We start from the raw sequence: 18,084 nt of genomic DNA, 5'->3' as shown, positions 1-18,084 counted from the left end.
CTTTATACTTCACATATTTCATGCTATTCATGTTTATGTTTTTATGCTGCTCCTCATTTCTTTGTAGTGCTGTTCTTAATGTGGATCATTACAGTGCAAACTGTCTAATCTCACAGGATAACATTTGAATTTGGCTTCATGGAAATACCGGTAAGACTGATAAGTCACACTGGTATTTGTGTATTTAGTTAGCCACATATTAAATATATCAACAGACAGAAAAAGCTAGGGGGAGAATAGACCTACATTTATTTTCATACATAAACGAGCTGATGTCGGATGCAAATCAAGTTGCTGTCGCAAAGGTGTGAAAAGGTATGTTTTGCGACAGTAATGGCAAATGTCGCAAACGTGTGAGAAGCTCTGGGCGTTGGTTACGTAGAGAGGTAGCCGCCTACTCTGACCTGGATATCTGTGGCTGAGAAGGACTCTGCCGACCTCTTTTAATATCATGGATTTAAGGACGACAAAGCGTCGCGTTTGTGCTCATCCTCAGCGGACAGGCCTTCGTCTCGAAGGCGGTTATACGGCAAGTGCGATGTCCCCCTGGTCTGCTGAGCTGTGACGCGAGGACGGACTTGTTTAGCAGCCTAATGGACAGTATCGATAAGTTATCAATTAAAATCTCGACTGTGTAGCCTCTTTGTGCGATTTCGGGATTATATCGTTTCTGTTTGCACCGCCTGCCTCTGTGCTGGTTGACTGTAGCAGGATATCACCTCTGACTTTGTCGTAACATCAGCATTACTGAGGGAAACCAGTGTTTAGGTGTCGAGCGAGGAAGTGAAGCTGAAGTTGATAAAGATAAGACCGGAAGTTTGGTGATTTTGCCTTCATAACAAAGGCGCCTAATATATTCATTTTGTTTTTGAAAAAAGACTTCTGGGGTTGAACAAAGCAGTTAAACCAACCAACTTTTTTTTTTTTAAATTAATTTCTTTATTATTACCATTGTACACTGTATTATCTTTACGCCTCCAATCGTTTTATTTTGGAAGCTGCGAGCGGAAGTAGTTTTTGGTCCTGCTGTTTCTGAGTCTGGTAGGAAGGGGGATGTGGCCAGGATGTATTTATGCTGCTGTTCAAGATATGAAAATCATTGAATCGGCGCTGCTTCGGGAGCCCTGCTTCACCACCGGGCACAGCGGGGGTAACGACAGTGCTGCCGTCCGTCAGCGTGGTGGTTGTCGGCGCTCGAAAACAGCCAACACGGCCGAGGCGTCTGTGCTGGTTTCGTCTGGACTGGACCATTTCCATGAAGGCTTCTCAACCTCACGCCCAAACAATTTGTTGAATTTGTGTGCGGGGCTGTATTCTGTGCTTATGTAATAACAGTATGTGAATCGACACAGTCACATTGATTTTTTTTTTATAATTCGTTTAGTTTTGGACAAAAGGCTTTGCCCTTTTTTTTTTTAATTCTTTTTTAATTTAATTTTATTTTATTTTATTTTTTACAAATGTCAACAACTCAGCATCAAGTGATGATGGAGTCATCTCTAGCTCTTGGTAGACTGGAACTGACCCCCAGCACAGCCGCTGTTGGGGTCAACCTGACCCCGCGGCTAAGCGGTGGCCCCCCCGCGAAAGAGAAGAGCGGCCAGCGGCCTCTGGGGCCACAAGGCCAGGCTCATCTGAACGGCTGCGTCCCGCTGTCACATCAGGTGGCGGGTCACAAGTACGGAGTGGATAAAGTGGGTAAGTGAACTGTTCGAGCGATTCTTAATTTCCCTTTTCTTCTGTCACAGAACATAACCTCCTTTTCTCAACATGTTATTAAGACATGTAATGTGTGAATGTGCTCTGGCTCATCAGGCCTCCATGTGACTCAGGACATCATATGAATTGTTTGAGTTCATTGAAAAAAAAAATCGGCCTACAAATAATCCACCAAGCAAATTTCTCATCAATGTAAACACACAACTTTGTTCGTACTGCTTGTTCTTGCCACCTGTCCTGCATTATAGGAAAAATGTTGTTGGAAGATCAATTAACCTAGAAGTAAAAGATGAAATCAGTATTTTAGTCAGTTCAGTTTGCTGTATAATGCATCCGAACCAGTGTGGATAGTAAAGTTCAGAAACACACGCTCTCGCTCTACAGGATATGCGCACTGTCGAGTAAACTCAGATTTTGAATAGAAGTTCGACACAATTTTTTTTTTTTCATACATGTGAGAGCAGCGTGCACATGAGGTAGGATTCATGCATCTGTGGAAATGAAGTTGAATATCTTCCTTCTTGCACCAGCTTCATCTTCACACATGGATCCTTGCATTTAACCTGATCACGCAGAGATCTGCGGCTATAATTTGTCCCCATTTGTGGATTTGTGCCCATTGAGAATCCCGGCCCCACGACCTGTGTCTCACCATCACTGTCACACACTCGCACTCATGCACGCAGCACACCTGACATTATCAAAGCCTCCACTGTGCATTATTAGGCAAAGTGTTGAGCTGAATTGATTGTGCATGATACAGTCAGCAGCTGGTGTCACAGTACAGTGTCAGATGGATGAGTCATTGCTGTTTAGTCAGGTACCTTGATGAATTGCAACTTCTGGGAAAACACGTCTTTATTCTGTGGCACAGGCAGGACATTTCCAAGAGTTGTGAGTCCCGCAATCCGGGATGCAGCCAAGACAGACCTGTCCATCCACGGAACCTCTCTGGCTGAAGTGGTCATGTTTTTACCGCAGGCAGTGGTGTATGCATTCTTTGGTGTATCACCGTGTTGATTCACAGACCTACTAAAAAAATTATGGAAAGTTACAGATGACAGTTACAAATGTAAATGTACTGCTCAACAGAAATTAAGCAATAAAACTAAGTTGATGCCATAAAACCTGCGTGGACTCAGTTTTAAGAAAGTATCAGTTTTATAAGACGTGAATAATAGAATCTAAATGTTTGCAAAATATTTTGTGCGATGATGATTTGAGAGTGTCCCCTCTCTATCTGCAGGGTAGAAAGAAGGATTCAGGGATAAACTACATCTGACAGCAATGTGGAATGATCTTATCTCAGTCAATCCTTGGGCGTGGTTGTGAATAATCATTAACACGAGCATGAGTTCAAACTAACAGACAGGTATTGACACAGTATTGAGACTAAACCAGCAGTCTCCTTCAGTCTCCACGGCAGTTGTATAACAAGCGTTGGAATCCTGTTCAGCTTGTACTGCCGCTGACTGAAAGTGATCCTGCTCACTCCTCCCACCGTTTCCCTCGGCCTCCACTCTCCTTCTCCACCATAGGTCTTTTGTTTGAATGCAAGTTAGTGGTGGGCAGCTATGTGCCATAATGGACTGGAAGTGTGGAAGTTTTTAACTGAGCGCTGCCTAGAGCAGGTGGTTTCATTGATTATTTCAGTGTCTGTCATGCAGGTGATCTGATGTGTTCCTCTTAAACAGGAAGTGTGTGTGGTCATATATCTGTTAACTACCCAGGCTCACAGAGGCAAACTGGATTTCCCATGCATTAGACTCCATTGGTGTAGTGATTACATTTTATTGTATTGTTAATAGAACTAGGCTGATTATTCAGTCACTTTTTCTAGCTGTTAAATTGCTAAATTTACATAATTCAATGTTTCGGTGTTTCTGAAGTTAAAGCAGAGAACAAATAAACAGCTGGAAAATTTAAAATCAAGGAATCTTCTTGTTGAACTAAATTGAATCTAGATTTTTGACTCTGAACAATCAAATGCTGTTCAGAGACTTGGTCAAACTCTGTTGCAGAAGTTCCCGCTGATGTGTCACTCTTGCAGGTTGCTTTGCTGTCACCGTCCGTCTGTCCAATTCATCCTAAACCGTGGGGTGTAGGTCTGGAGACTGCGCCGCTCTTCATCATGCGATGACGCCACCGTCCGGTTCTGTTCTTCTCATGTTTGATTTGACATAAGTGGACATTGTGGTTGCCGGTTCGTACTGAGATGATAATTTTGCGTGTCTTGCCTTAGCGATTGACAGGCTTTGTTTTCTGCACATGAGCTGTTAGCATCTAGGGATACGCTGCTTCCAGTACCGTCACCTGTACCTGCAGAGGCCGCTGTTGCAGCTGCTCTGAAAAGGTTACACAGTGTTGCTTTAACTTTCAAGGCTTCATTTACTTCCATTGCTGGTTGTGAATTATGATCCACTGTCATTGGGTTGAAGCCAATCACACGCAGCATTATTAGAACTATGACTGGAGAACTTAATGAGATAAAATAGTGATACCTGTCGAGAAACTGGAAGATTATGACGCCAGAAATATGAAATGAACTGAGGTGAAATACATACAACAAAGTTAATAAGTGTCTTTATTGTCAACATGTTTGCTGGTGCTGTTTTGGTGCATACAGATGCCAGTGAGAAAAAGTACATAATCGGTGTAAAGAAAGGTTGGCAAAAGATATGAATGCTTGATGAGGTCTGATGTGTAGGATTTATTCACTCAGCTAATAAACAGTTGGTGGTTGTTATTTTTTTTCTAATAAAAGGTGACAGTGGTCAGACTTTTTATTTGCAGTGATCTGATTGGTCAGTAATCGCACTGCTGACAAGTTTTCATCTGAACCCCTCAAGCGGGTTTTCTGTACACCATAGGTTTTTGGTTTACCTGCCAGCTTTGTGATAGGTTAAACCCACTGATAAATGGGTTTAACCAATGTTTTTTTGTGATAAGGCCCCTCTGTCTTACTGTAAACATTCCATCTGCATTAATGTGTGTAACCTGTGATGGAGATGGAAACACGTGGATCCAAAATGGGCCAAATATGCCACTGCATATTTCCTGTTCTCATGAATGTGGAACCAGTTCAAGTTTAGTTTTCAATTCAAAGCAGTTTTTTCATGTTCAACCTGAAAATCTACTTGATTTTTTTTTTTTTTTTTTTTTTTACTTTCAGTCCCTTTTAGATAGGAAAAAGGTGCTGTTTTCATACAAAAATATAAAAAAGGGGTTATGAAACTTGCTCAACACTGTTTTTTTTCCCATAAGAGCTCTGTTAGTGTGTGTGTGTGTGTGTGTGTGTGTGTGTGTGTGTCTGTCCGTGGTTGGTTAGATCATAACGTAGTTACAGTGTCTGATGCAAGACAAAAGCAAAGGTGAAAGTCCGGCTGTGTTCCTGAGCAGACCTCCCTCAGCTGCCTGTTGATTCTTCATGTTAAAGGCAGGGCAGGACTCAACTTTCAACTTTCAACCTGAGAGCCGCATTTCTCAGTCTGATCGTCACAGGCTCTTCTGTGTGACTTTACACAAGAAGCTCAAAGCAGAGTCGGTCACTGTGGTTTTCAAGATATGTTATAGAAAACCAGTGACAATACCAATAAATCATCACCAGCAACAGTAAACATCTATATATGGTTCAATTATACTTAACTGTACCAGTTTAACTGTCATATGTTATAAGTAGTTGTTTTGGATAAACATGTCAACACTCCCATCACATGCTGGACACATTTATGTGAACATGGTGTGCATCTTCCTCTTTTTCTTTTCTTATTCTGTCACACCATCATTCATCAGTCAAGCCCAGTGTCTCAGGTCAGCTGACTGTGTGTGTGTGTGCGTGTGTGTGTGTGCGTGTGTTAGTAAGTCATTCGATGTCTTACACAAATTACACACTTCTATCACACAGCCTGATTAACTGACACACTGGTGAGCTGCTATTTTTACTGACTGACAGACTGTGACTGGTCAGCAGACTGATGGAGTGACCAGGAAGTTCAGTTCATACAAACTTGCATATGATGCCTGTGTGACGTAATCCCCTGTCTTTCCTGAATGAATCCATTTTTTCTTTTGAACACACAGTGAAACATAACCCCACAGTTCAGATCACACAAATCTACTTTCCTGTGAACCACATCTACAACACCCATACTAATACTGTGGATATCGTACTAATACTGTTGTATTTCCACTGAAAACATTTTCCTTTGCACTTCAGAGGAATAAAGCTCCATGCTCTGCTCCTGTGTTTTATCTGAAGTGTTGATCCATAAGAAGATATATTTGTGGTTTTAAGAACCAAAAACCATCTCAGTGTAGTTTTACATCTCCTCTCTCAGGCTTCTCTCTGGAGCTCTAGTAACAACAGGTCAGTCAGCCAATCAGAAGAGAGGAGGCTCTGAGCTTCTCTTCTGATCAGCTGACTGTTTTCTGAGTGAGGTAATTAAAATACACCAGATTTCGAGTAAACACTTAGAGAAATCAAATCCTGGACGGTTAGATGGTGGGTCCTGTTGGGCGGGGCTTGGGGCACGGCTGAGAGCAGTGACTGCTTTGTTGTGACATCACAAAGTTCCAGAAGTCCTGACGGCTGGTTTTAAGGCTCAGTTTCTGAATACAGGCTGTGTGCATTTCTCTGTGGACTGAGGCTTTGATACTTTGATACAGTATTAATCTAGAACCTAGACCTGATCTATAATCAAACAACACATGGACACTTTATACTATATCATACAGTTGGATCAACTGAACAATTTTAATACAAGATGAACATTATAACCTTCAGGACAGATGTTTTATTGCAGAACTGTTGCATTACTCAGTATTCGCTAGGTGTTCCTAATAAACTGCCAACTGAGATTCTATAATTGTTAACACTGACAAAAAGGGACCATTCTGTATAATGAGAACTTTAACTTTTAATATGCAAGTATATATTTGTAATGATTCTTGGATAAAATTTTGAATTCAGGAGATTTCATTTGTAGTAGAGCTGTTTTTATATAAGCAAAATAAATATTTGAATACTTATTTCAGCACCGTGCCTATAAACCAGTATGAAAATGTAATGTAGAATTAGTGGTTGTCTGCACAGGCAGTGTTTCAGCTGTGTGCAGTTTTGTGTCTCCCACACACTGGACGCAACAGATGCACTTCTATTTTAATCAATCCAGCTGTCTACACACGCTGTGAAACAGACTGCGTCTCAGTCGCACTGGTTGCATGTAAGCGTGACGGGAGGTCTGGTACCTTTTTAAGCTCCTAGTCATATGATCCTCCTTTTGACACGTGTAAGTGCAGTGATTGTATGTTGGTCAAACACCGGTTGACCTGCACTCAACACGTTGCCTGAAAGCATCATGTGCAGACGCAGACGGAGCACTGACGCTGCCGCTCTGTTAATGTGCTGCTTTGACTGCAATCCCCCCCCGCACAGACATCCTGTACCATTCATTTGTGATGATGATGATGATGATGATGGAGCAGGGCAGATACATAATACACTCAGAGCAGTGCGACAGCAGCTGTGGACTGAAAGGATGACTCTGCCTCCTCTTCATCTTAGGATTGAGGCTGATGACCTCACAGACAGAGGACAGATGTCCCCCCTCAGGCTCACATCACTACCCCCCCCCCCCCCCCCCCCCCCCTTATCTGCTGGTTGTTTTCCACATGTGTTTGGAGGTTTTGCATATTGTTTTGTATTTGCATGTGTGTGTGTTTCTACATCTCTGTGTTCTTAGAAGAATCTAGAGATCAGCCAAAGAGCAGACTAATCCTCTCCACTGCAGGTTCATTCAGTCTGTCTGTAATCAGCTGTGGTCAGCATGTGATGATGTAACAGGAGACTCACCATCTTTCTTACTACACTGGAAGTAGGCTCGTAAAGGGAGCCATATTTACTGGTAACCTTGAATGTTTCTCCAACTCAAAATAGTAAAACGCAACACAAATCAATGATGAATAAATGAGTTTTAACTAATTAGTGATTTCCTGTAATGATCAAATGAACAGGGAATGGTCAGATAATAGCATGTGCTGTGGCCAGCTCAAACAAGTAATGGCTTGTGATACCAATAAATTCCCAACAGCAGATATGTGATGTGTATTAATCAGGCACTAATATGATTGATTCATTTGATTTTATGGGAGTTGACACTCTTTCACTTTTCACTGCCACAAATGCATAACACAACAAAAGAGTGCATGGCATGTGTGCAAGGTTAGCATCAGGATTAACCACAATGGAATAATGCATGAATGTGTTTTTCTTGTTCTTCCTACTGTGTCCACATTGTGTGAGAGCAGCATTTGCTCATCTGTTTTACAAGAATGAAGAGTAGTTTTTCCATAACTTCGTACAGGATGGTGCGAGAGCTGCTGTAACGGTGAATACACTCTGTGTGTTACACATCTGTGTTCCTTGTTGCTCGTTGGTGGAGCAGTTACATCCCCCACAAGGACATTCATAGAAATTGCGCTCGTTGCCGTCATGTTTCCTGAACCCTTCTTTTCCCTCCATGTCTCCCGGTGAAGTAATGATTACCTTCATTATTGATTAATCCACATTTAATGAGTCCAAGGTGACATCTTCAAGTCTCTCATTCTGTTTGCACAACAGCCCGAAACCCCAAATATAAAAAAAGCAGCAGTTTCTCACATTCAAGAAGCTAAAACCATCAAATCTTTGACATTTAATTTGAGAAACGACTGAACCATCACATATTGACAGATTCTTTTTGCTGTGCTTTCATGTTCTTCTACCTCCTCTAATCTTCATCTGTCGTTACACGTGTTTGATTGCTGCTGACTAAGCCCTGTATGTCTGATGAATGTCAGTTTGTGGTTCAGTATTTGAGATTTAACCTCAGTGTGGAAGGGAGTGAACACAGTCAACTTTGTATGACAATGTTGTTGTTGACGAACATTAAACCGAGTCGTCTGAAAATCATTTGTTCAACACTGACGTGCTGAAACGAGGACTGAGGCCACATGACCGAGTCCTCCTGTCAGCTGTTCCTTGTCTTGCTTTGCTTTTCAGCCCCGTCTTTCTGTCTGTTGCAGGTATCTTGCAGCATCCAGATGGAACAGTCCTGAAGCAGCTTCAGCCTCCACCGAGAGGTCCACGAGAGATGCAGTTTTACAGCATGGTAACGTGTCTCTCTCTCTCTCTCTCTCTCTCTCTCTGTCTCTGTCTCTGTCTCTGTCTCTGTCTCTCGCTCTCGCTCTCTCTCTCTCGTCTTTATAAATATAAAAAAAACAAGTGTATTTATTATATTCACTCTTTAGTTTGAATAATCTGATTAAAAAAACAAAAAATCAAACTTTAGGTGAAAATCAGATCAATATAACAATTAACTTTTTTTTATACAATTTTATACATTTTAAATTTATTGGAACTTGCACATGACTAACTTTATATTTTTTGGTTGTAGCAATGAAAGAGTGGCTGGGACATTATGTTTCTTGTTTCATCATTTCCTCGTTTTATAACATTTTTTATTTAATTTTAACACTAAGCAGCAGAAGCCATTCCAATCCCATGATTTTTTTATTTTTATTTTTTCTTCAACCCACTCTTTGGTAGCTTTAATCCAACAACATAGTCATTTTTAGCCATTTTTGGGTAGAGAACATAGCCCAACATGCTGTGCAAACCTACCACCCCACCCTGCTGGGTTAAAGCGCCCCATGGCGGGGTTACTATAATAGCCCAAATAGGGTTACTTTTAACCCAGCAGTTTTAAGAGTGTATAAAAAAAAGTTTGATGACGGACTTGTCAAGTAAAAAAGTAATCATCACTAGCTCTCTGTAATTCATTGTTCAGCATCACATTTGCATATTCTCACATTTTTTAAATTGTGTAACATCATGATTTGATGCATTGTTACACCTCTGCTCATCATGCTTGTGTAAGGTCATCACCCTGTAAGGCTGTAAATATGTTTGAGTTTTTGTCTCCGTCGTGAGTCATATACTGACTTGTTAAACTCGCATTCCAACACACTTGCTTTGGTTTCACAGCTCATACAGGACAACACACACACACACACACTGCATACTGAGCATAGACTGATTATCAGTTTACTAATGTTTGTCTGCTGCTGATATTTGACCTATTGCAGATGATGGATCATGGATCTGTATCGTAGCCTAGTGTGAACAAGTATAAATAATCCAGGACCTGCAGACACATTACGCCTCTGTGTAATATCACTGAAACGTTAAATGATTCAAACATGAGTCGTCTTACAATAAATTTATTATCTTTACATTGAAGTGAGTACACCTGTGATTAAATGCATAAACAGGGTTAGAAAAGAACTGAGCTTCTTCACCTCTGTCCTGGGTTGTGTCTAATGCAATGTGGCTCCACATGAAACAAACTGCCTGAACAATAAGAAACCAGGCTGTGGGAGAGGGAACAAGAGCGTCAGCAGGCTACTGACCATGAGCTGAAACACAGCTGCAGCAGTGGTCAGCAGGTCCAGGAAGAGCCGTACTACCAGTAACAGAGGGAGCAGAGGTCGTCCTCGGAGGGCGCTCCTGACATGAGGATTATCTGCGGGGGGGCGGTGTTTTCGGTGATCAGACGGCGAGAGGGACGCCGCGTGAAGTCGACCTCTGTTGTCGAAGTACAAGAGGAAAACCATAACTCATGAGGTGGCACAAAAGATTGCAGGTTGAACGCTGCCAAAGAACATGAAAAGAGACCTTGATGAATGTTGGCAGCTCATTCTTTGGTCAGATGAACAAAAGATGGATAAACAGAAATAATTCCATATTAAATGTACTGGATTTGTCATTACTTAACATCTTAGTCACTCAGTCTTGTCGCACAGGATCCTGTGACCTCGGCAGAAAAAGCCAACTATGTAAAACAAATCTCCCTCTGGGACAACAACCATCATGTGTCCGTCTGGGCGGGTGTAAAGAAGAACGGATGGGTGGAGAAATGTAAATTCCTAATAATCGGTGCAGACATGAGTCGCTCCATACGGCTCTGTCTCATCACACAGAGGAACATGTGTCTGTTGCTCCAGAGCCTCAGTGTTTGCTTTAGAGCTTAGCAGTGCTGTCAGTCTCAGCAACTCTCATACAAACAGGAGTGAGTCATGGCATCATGTCTGCCTGACTCTCTACCACACCGATCCAACTCAGTCCCAGCAACACACACACACACACACACACACACACGCACACTGTTCTAAAATATGTTACTACTGTGACACTGTTTTATTGTATGTACTTTTTTTTTTTTGCTCCATCTGCTTTAGAGTAACAGAACATATTTAACATTATGGGCTGTTATAACACTGTATGTTGAACCTTCACCATTTAAATAATAAAATAATAAATTCTAATTGGACAGTTTCCATTAGATTAAAAAAAAAAAAAAAATTTAATTGAAATGATACAGCACATAGCGTGTATTAGTGATGTAATAAATAATAATTGATTAATTGGTTTTATGTTGATCAACTAATCAATCAGCCACAACTTTGGCACTTACATCCAACAACAATGAAGATAATGTTAGTTGCAGCTTGATGCCAAATAAACCTGTATGTACAGTGTAGTATGATGATGATGATGATGATGTATGTGTGTGTCTCCCAGGTGTATGCAGAGGAGTGCAGTGATCCATGTCTCCTGGAGCTCCAGAACCACCTTCCAAAGTACTACGGGACCTGGTCCTCTCCTGACAGCCCCATTGGTGAGAGACTGTGTGAAGCTGGTTTGACCCTGTTCACATTAACATGCGTCTCAGCTGATCCGATCACAGGTGGTCAGCTCCAAGCTCAGGTGTGAACGCACTCAAGACACATCTGAGATCCCATCACTCGGACCACATCCAGAGGTGGTCTGGACCACATGTGTCCACATTCTTTTAGCGTGTGAACGCGAATGTATCGGGGGCCGCGTTGGAGGAGCAACTACTCCGCTGACACAGGTCATAATTAACCAAAATATTTAACTATTTCAAATGGATGAAACTTTATTTCACTGTTAATTAATTCGCTCTTGCTCTGTGTCTCTCTGTCTCACTCACACACACGTTTTGTGAGATCCAATCACAAGCGGTCAATGGAGACGCATGTGGAGACACATTTTAAAGCAGGTGTCAACTGACAAACTTATAGCTGACCACTTGTGATCGGATCACTGAAGACGCATGTTAACACCAGGTCTGAACGGGTCTGAACGGGGCCATTGTTACACTCTCAGACCAGATCTGTGGAGCGTGAGAGGTAGACAGGTTCCAAAAAATCTGATCATATCCAACAATACAATACCATCTTGATCTGTATCACTTTCTTCTCCCGGTTGTGCCGAAGATCCAAACTGAGTGGGACATTTTCCGGTGTAAATCAGCTGCCTCAGTGCTCTCTGGTGGACAAACTTTGTAATGGAGACACTACATGTTTCTAAATGACCTCAGGCCAAGTTTAGCCTTTTTGCACTGTAATTTCTCTGTATCTACAATAAGCTAACATGAGACAACTTATTTGATTGCTGATTTGTTGGTCTAGCTCTACTGGTAGTCTCTTTGACTCAGTGCATGCTGGGAAAGGACCAGCCCCCTGCAATTCTCAATGGGAGAAGAGTATAGAAGCCCCAATAGTTTTACCTCAAGGATTGATGGTACTGGTGCAATTTGAATTACAAAAACCAAATATCATGCACTTATGTTATTTACTCTAAATGATTCTTATTATTCCTCTTAATATTATGGGATATTTATATGATACCAGGGAAGTTTTTACTGCAAACTGTTGAGTAAGTTCCTCCCACATCTGTTTGTAGATTTCTCCTCTGACATCTCACGATGAAAGAAATAACAGACTAATTAACTTGCAGTCAAATAGTCAATGAACAGCCTACTTCACATAAAAACATGTTGTTGGCAGCACTTACAGTAAGTGCAACCTTTTAATTCATCACTCCTGTGTCTGTGCCGCTGACTCAGACCTGTACCTGAAGCTGGAGGACGTGACCCGCCGCTTCGTCAAGCCGTGCATCATGGACGTGAAGCTGGGCCAGCGCAGCTACGATCCGTTCGCCTCGCAGGAGAAACGGGAGCAGCAGATCAGAAAGTACCCACTGATGGAGGAGATCGGCTTCCTGGTCCTCGGCATGAGGGTGAGTCTGACCTGTTGTGCCGCTGTGGAAGATCTTTAGTCTACCAATGTCAAGATTTTTAAAATGGCGGGGGGGGGGGTTTAAAAAATATATTTCTAGTCCATCAGCATGTAAATAAACTTTCCATCCCGTTTGATCAGTGCCGAGGGCTGCACTCAGAGATGAGCTGAAATAAAGTCCATCAAAATCTGATCCTGTGTTTACTTATCTTACTTTACTTCTTACTGTAGTAGCCACAGCTGTAATTTCAGTGTGCCAGATACATATTTAATCAACAAATATCTGATTGGTGTCAGTATCATCATCATCATCCACCCATTTTCTGTGACTTACCTGCAGTGGGGTCGCTGTGGCAGCAGGTGAAGCTAGGTAGTAGCGAGCTCCTCCTGTGGGATCCTGAGGCGTTCCCAGGCCAGCTTATATCTATAGTCTCTCAGCTGGTTCTGGGGTTTCCTAGCGGTTGGATGTGCTCGGAAAAACCTCCAATGGGAGGCGCCCCGGGAGACATCCTGATCAGATGCATCCTGCAGCTAGCGCCTTAATCCACCTATAATCAGCCAATGTCCCGCTCCATGACACTGACCCATGGCCAACCCAGAGACCCCCGGGGCCAACCAAGCCTGAAAGGCCTCCTTTATCAGCTTGTACGTATCCACCAGTATGTTGTCTGGTTGTTAAAGACAGAACCCTAAACTATCTATGAACTACTATACAACATCTTCTGGGCAGTGTTAGCCGGTCGGAGAATAACAGCTGGTTACAGCGGAGGTTTTAATATCAAATAAAACCCGATGACACACCGTAAGGACCAGAAATCAGTGACATTGGTCTCACTACGTTCATGTGCATACAGCAGACTTTTAAAAAGATGAGTTAGTATTTAGCAGCTACTGCAGTCAGGATATATAATATCAGATACAGCTTCGTATGCAAAATCTAAACAAAGGTGAAAAGTTGTTGTGAACTTAGTTTTCACTTTGTCACAGTAACATGACCCCCCCCCACACACACACACACACACACACACACACACACACACACACACACACAGACAGATGACAGGAAAGACGGCGAGAAGTTTTTATCTGCTGGAAAGGAAGAGAGTCAAATAGCGCAACCTTTTATCAGTTTGATCAGTTTCCATCACAGCCTACAGTCAGTGTCATCATCACTAAGTGTCCTGGTTTCCTGCTTCAGCAACAAACAAACAAAAAAACAGCCAATCAGATGAGTGAACTGTTTTCTTTCTGTATTTAAAATGAACCATAATTACAGGAGAAAACAGAGGCAGCACTTGATTTAATTAGTTGTGTTGAAGCTTTGTTTGTTTCCACAGGAAAGTAAAGCTCCATTTTTAACTCATTATTTTTTTACTACTAGAAACCTTCGTCCTCATATTCTGCATGTGGAGATGTTTAAGCTTGAATTGTTAAAGACTGATTTAGGCAACTAATTAGAATGAAGTAATGTGAAGTAAACTAATTAAACTGAGCTATGTATTTCATCTGTAATTAGCTCAAAATGACAGAATTCATCTTTGGAAAACCCAGTTAGTGCCAACATTACAGTGAACCACAGTGTGTAGGACAGTCCAGCCCTAGATGTCCATACTACCAAGCATGTGAATATCCATTTATCCACGGCCACATAACTTGCTATAAGCTTACATAAGAGAGACAGGGAGAGCATTAGTGTCCTCAGGGTGAGGAGGACATGAAGATATGGGCGAGGAAAGGTGTGATTCAGGAGTCAGAGGAGGATCTCAGTAATGTATTTGAACCTGTCAGTCCGTGTGCACAGGAGGAAACAGCTTGTGGATTGGTTGGTTGGTCCTGAAAGACCTGATAGTGTTTTCTTGTGGTGACAAACCCACAGAGGATTATCACAGACTCTGCAGTTCCTCTCTGCTCTGGTTTGGTTTGTTCTGGTTGGAGTCTTGTTTTGGTTTTCCAGCCCACAGCTTTACTGTTGTGGTTCAGTCTCAGCAGCAGCAGCAGCAGCAGCGAATGTCAGAAGCAAAGTAGAGGTTTCTGCAACAACTTCATCTACTTCCAAGGTGCACGGAGGAAGGGAAAAGTCTAGAGGTCAAAACTCCAGCCACTCTTGCAGTACAACTTTAGTGTGAGACGGATGTGTTGACCCCGATGAAGGCCACAAAGCATCAGTCTAATAATAAATAATAAAGTTGTGCTGTTTACTCCAAGGAGTTGGTGGAGAAACTCAAAGGAGAGTGACTATTGGACTTAAATTCATCATGATAATACTGAAACAATGCTGTGATTTCACTTAGTTCAGCTACAAAAAAATATAAATGTAGCTTTAGATATAAACCTTAATACGACAATGTAAAGATACTTACACATAAAAGTACTGCATTCAAAATGTTACTGAGTAAAAATGATTAAATCTGAGACCTGTGTACAAAAAAAGACACATAAATTCATTGGGATTAAAATGGACACACACACAGACATACATTATACATTTTCATATTTTAATAAAAAGCATGTGCAAGTTTCTCTGATAACTTATAAACCAGACGTTCAGGAGGTTTTTACCAGCAGCTGAATTATCCTCAGAGATGTCCTCCTCTCCATAACAAACACACCAGGGGATTCAAACCAGTGGGAATACCCAGAAAGCAGTTTGACTTTAAAAATGTGTGATTCACCAACACTATGTGGCAGACACATGACGCTGTCTCACATTGCCTCCGCTTTTTTCTCTGATTAATTCAGATCCAGACGTCCCATCGCCAAAATCCTTGATCTGGTCTGATGAAAGCCACTTCTTTCTTCTGGCAGGAAACCACAACACTGACACATGCATATAGGGGATGTGATGATGTTGACGAGGGAGGCTATGAACGCCATGAAACGCAGCGTTACCATATTGAAATTACGTATTTGTCTAGGGTTGAGAATCGATGGAAACATTTGTAATAATGTAAGAACACATCTAGAGAACATAGGTCTGATGTGGAAAAGTTACAGATTAGAACTTTAAATCCTGACACAGAATCATTGAAAAGTTTGGACTCTCTTGTACATCCAGTTCTGTGGGTTTAAATTATGTTATGATCACAGTTTTCAGATGCAGAGGTTTTTTACAGACAGCCAGATGTTTTAGTGTTGCGTTAACCCAAGCTGCAATTTAACTAGATGCATGAAAAATGGAGAGTTCTGTAAAGTTGGACAGTTTTGTGCCTCAGAACAGGAAGTTTAGAACAGGATGTGCCCGTCACTGAGCTGGGAAGATTCCCATACTAATCTCTGCTACGTGTTTGTTTGGATAGAGAGGAGACTAATTAGTGGTAACGATCTTCCTCCTGATGGATTGATAGTGGAGGAAGAGAGAGTTTAAGAAAGACTCAAAGGAAAGATAAAAAGAAGTGATTAAGTATAGAGCTGAGGAGAGACTCTTCCTGGTCTAAATATAAAACTGAAGCCACTCATACTTTAGAGTTGTTGAAGCAGAGGTGTGAGCCTTGTTCTGCATATGTGGCTTAATGAATCCGGGCTAACCTGCTGTAATCGGGCTGAAAAGATCTCACACACCTGATTTGAGCGCTTGACTTATGTTAAACAGTGCGCCCGTATTTTGAAATAAAGGTTGAGATTTGAAACTGTGATCAGTAATCACATGACTGGCTGAGTGCTGATCATGTGATTGCAGATACATGAGGTAGGTGTGCTGTACACTTTGATCCCTGTTGAATACATACAGTAGATGTATGTAGTACATGTGGTTATGCTACAGGTGATGTTGGAATCGGTTCTTCTTTTAGTGTACAAACTTTTATGTTGTGTGTTTTATCAGTCCTGTATTTCAAGATAATCTCCTGGCGCCTTCCTGTTGTGTTTTTCTCCCAGGAAACTCCCGTAATTTGCACTGCCCTTAACTTTTATTATAAATAATCGTCATACACAGATCCACACATTTTGTATATTGACGTTATCCAAGTTTATCTGCTGTCTTCCACCTCAAAAACGTCTTTCGACTCCGGCCATCACTCTCTGACTCTGTAGCTGAGACCCTCATCCACGCCTTCATCACCACCCTTCTGGATTACTGCAATGGAGTCCTGTTCGGGGTTCCTAGCAAAACCCTGGACAGGCTCCAGTATGTCCAGAACTCAGCTGCCAGGGTTCACACCCGCACCAAGCCCTGGCAGCACGTCACCCCCACCCTCATCCAGCTTCACTGGCTTCTGGTCAAAGCCCGCATCCAGAACTCGCACCCCAGCACCTGTCTGACCTCCACCTGCCGTTAAGCCCGTCCCGGAACCTACGGCGCTCGGACACTGGTCCGCTCTCCACCCCCCCTACACCAGCCTGCGATCTTTTCGGTGACAGAGCATTCAGTGTGGCAGCCCCCACCTTCTGAAACTCTCTCCCGGAAGAGATCCGCACAGCCTCATCTCTGGAGATTTTCAAAAAACTGCTGAAAACCCTCCTGTTCACCACGGCCTCTGGCCTCTAGCTGCCTCACCTCCTCCAATCTCTTCCAATCTCTGCCAGTCTCTGCCATCCCTATTCTGTCTCATCTTGATTTCATTTATTTGTTCTTTATTCATTTTGTGTTTCTTTCCAAGTAAAGCAGCCTTGGGTACCTTGAAAGACACTATAAAAATCCAAGTTACCTGTCTCATCTTGATTTCATTTATTTGTTCTTTATTCATTTTGTGTTTCTTTCCAAGTAAAGCAGCCTTGGGTACCTTGAAAGACACTATAAAAATCCAAGTTACTGTTATTATTAAGTTGCCAGATTGTGTATGGAACACAAGATAGACACACAATGCAAACACATGCATACAATTTTAACCCATCTGGCAACCCACAACCCGATTCAAGTGGTGTGTGCCGCTGCTGTCTGTGCAGGCAGGACATTTCACTGTGGAATTAATTCATTGTTGTTAAATTAACAAGTTAAACAAAACTTGTTAATCATGTAATGTTTATGTAATGATAAATGTTTATATTCATTGAAGTGATGGAATTTAAATGTAAAAATTCAAATGAACGTTATGTGTTTATTATGTATGTATGTTATGTATTAACTGTGGCGTTATGGTTCAGCATGGAGCAGGTGTAATGGAGCTGTTATAGTTTGATGTGATGGAGGCAGGTGTGAGTGTAGCTGTGCACCACTAGGTGGAGGAAGAGTCTGAGAGAACCAGCTCCTCAGTCTCAGTTATTCCTGGTCGGCACATATCTATCATC

The 18,084-nt window shown here is 42.0% G+C and overlaps 1 protein-coding gene across 2 annotated transcripts in view; it reads left to right on the top strand.

Moving 5' to 3' along the window:
- Window positions 1–412: 412 nt before the first annotated feature.
- The window catches only part of ipmkb (inositol polyphosphate multikinase b), a 20,461-nt gene continuing 2,789 nt past the window's right edge, over window positions 413–18,084 (top strand). The window contains exons 1-5 of one of the 2 annotated variants that reach the window (XM_087177274.1): window positions 414–1,334; window positions 1,476–1,698; window positions 8,782–8,867; window positions 11,339–11,435; window positions 12,690–12,862. In XM_087177274.1, coding sequence (XP_087033400.1) covers window positions 1,485–1,698; window positions 8,782–8,867; window positions 11,339–11,435; window positions 12,690–12,862 — 570 coding nt within the window. In that variant the 5' untranslated portion in view covers window positions 414–1,334; window positions 1,476–1,484. Of the gene's footprint in view, window positions 1,699–8,781; window positions 8,868–11,338; window positions 11,436–12,689; window positions 12,863–18,084 lie in introns of both variants that reach the window. The other variant, XM_023418866.2, reaches the window with a different exon arrangement.

Source organism: Seriola lalandi, unplaced genomic scaffold (genome assembly GCF_002814215.2).
Source record: "Seriola lalandi dorsalis isolate HSWRI2012SDOR001 ecotype SW California unplaced genomic scaffold, Sedor1 jcf7180002054585, whole genome shotgun sequence".
Lineage (NCBI taxonomy): Eukaryota > Metazoa > Chordata > Actinopteri > Carangiformes > Carangidae > Seriola > Seriola lalandi.
This window is presented reverse-complemented; position numbering and strand designations above follow the sequence as displayed.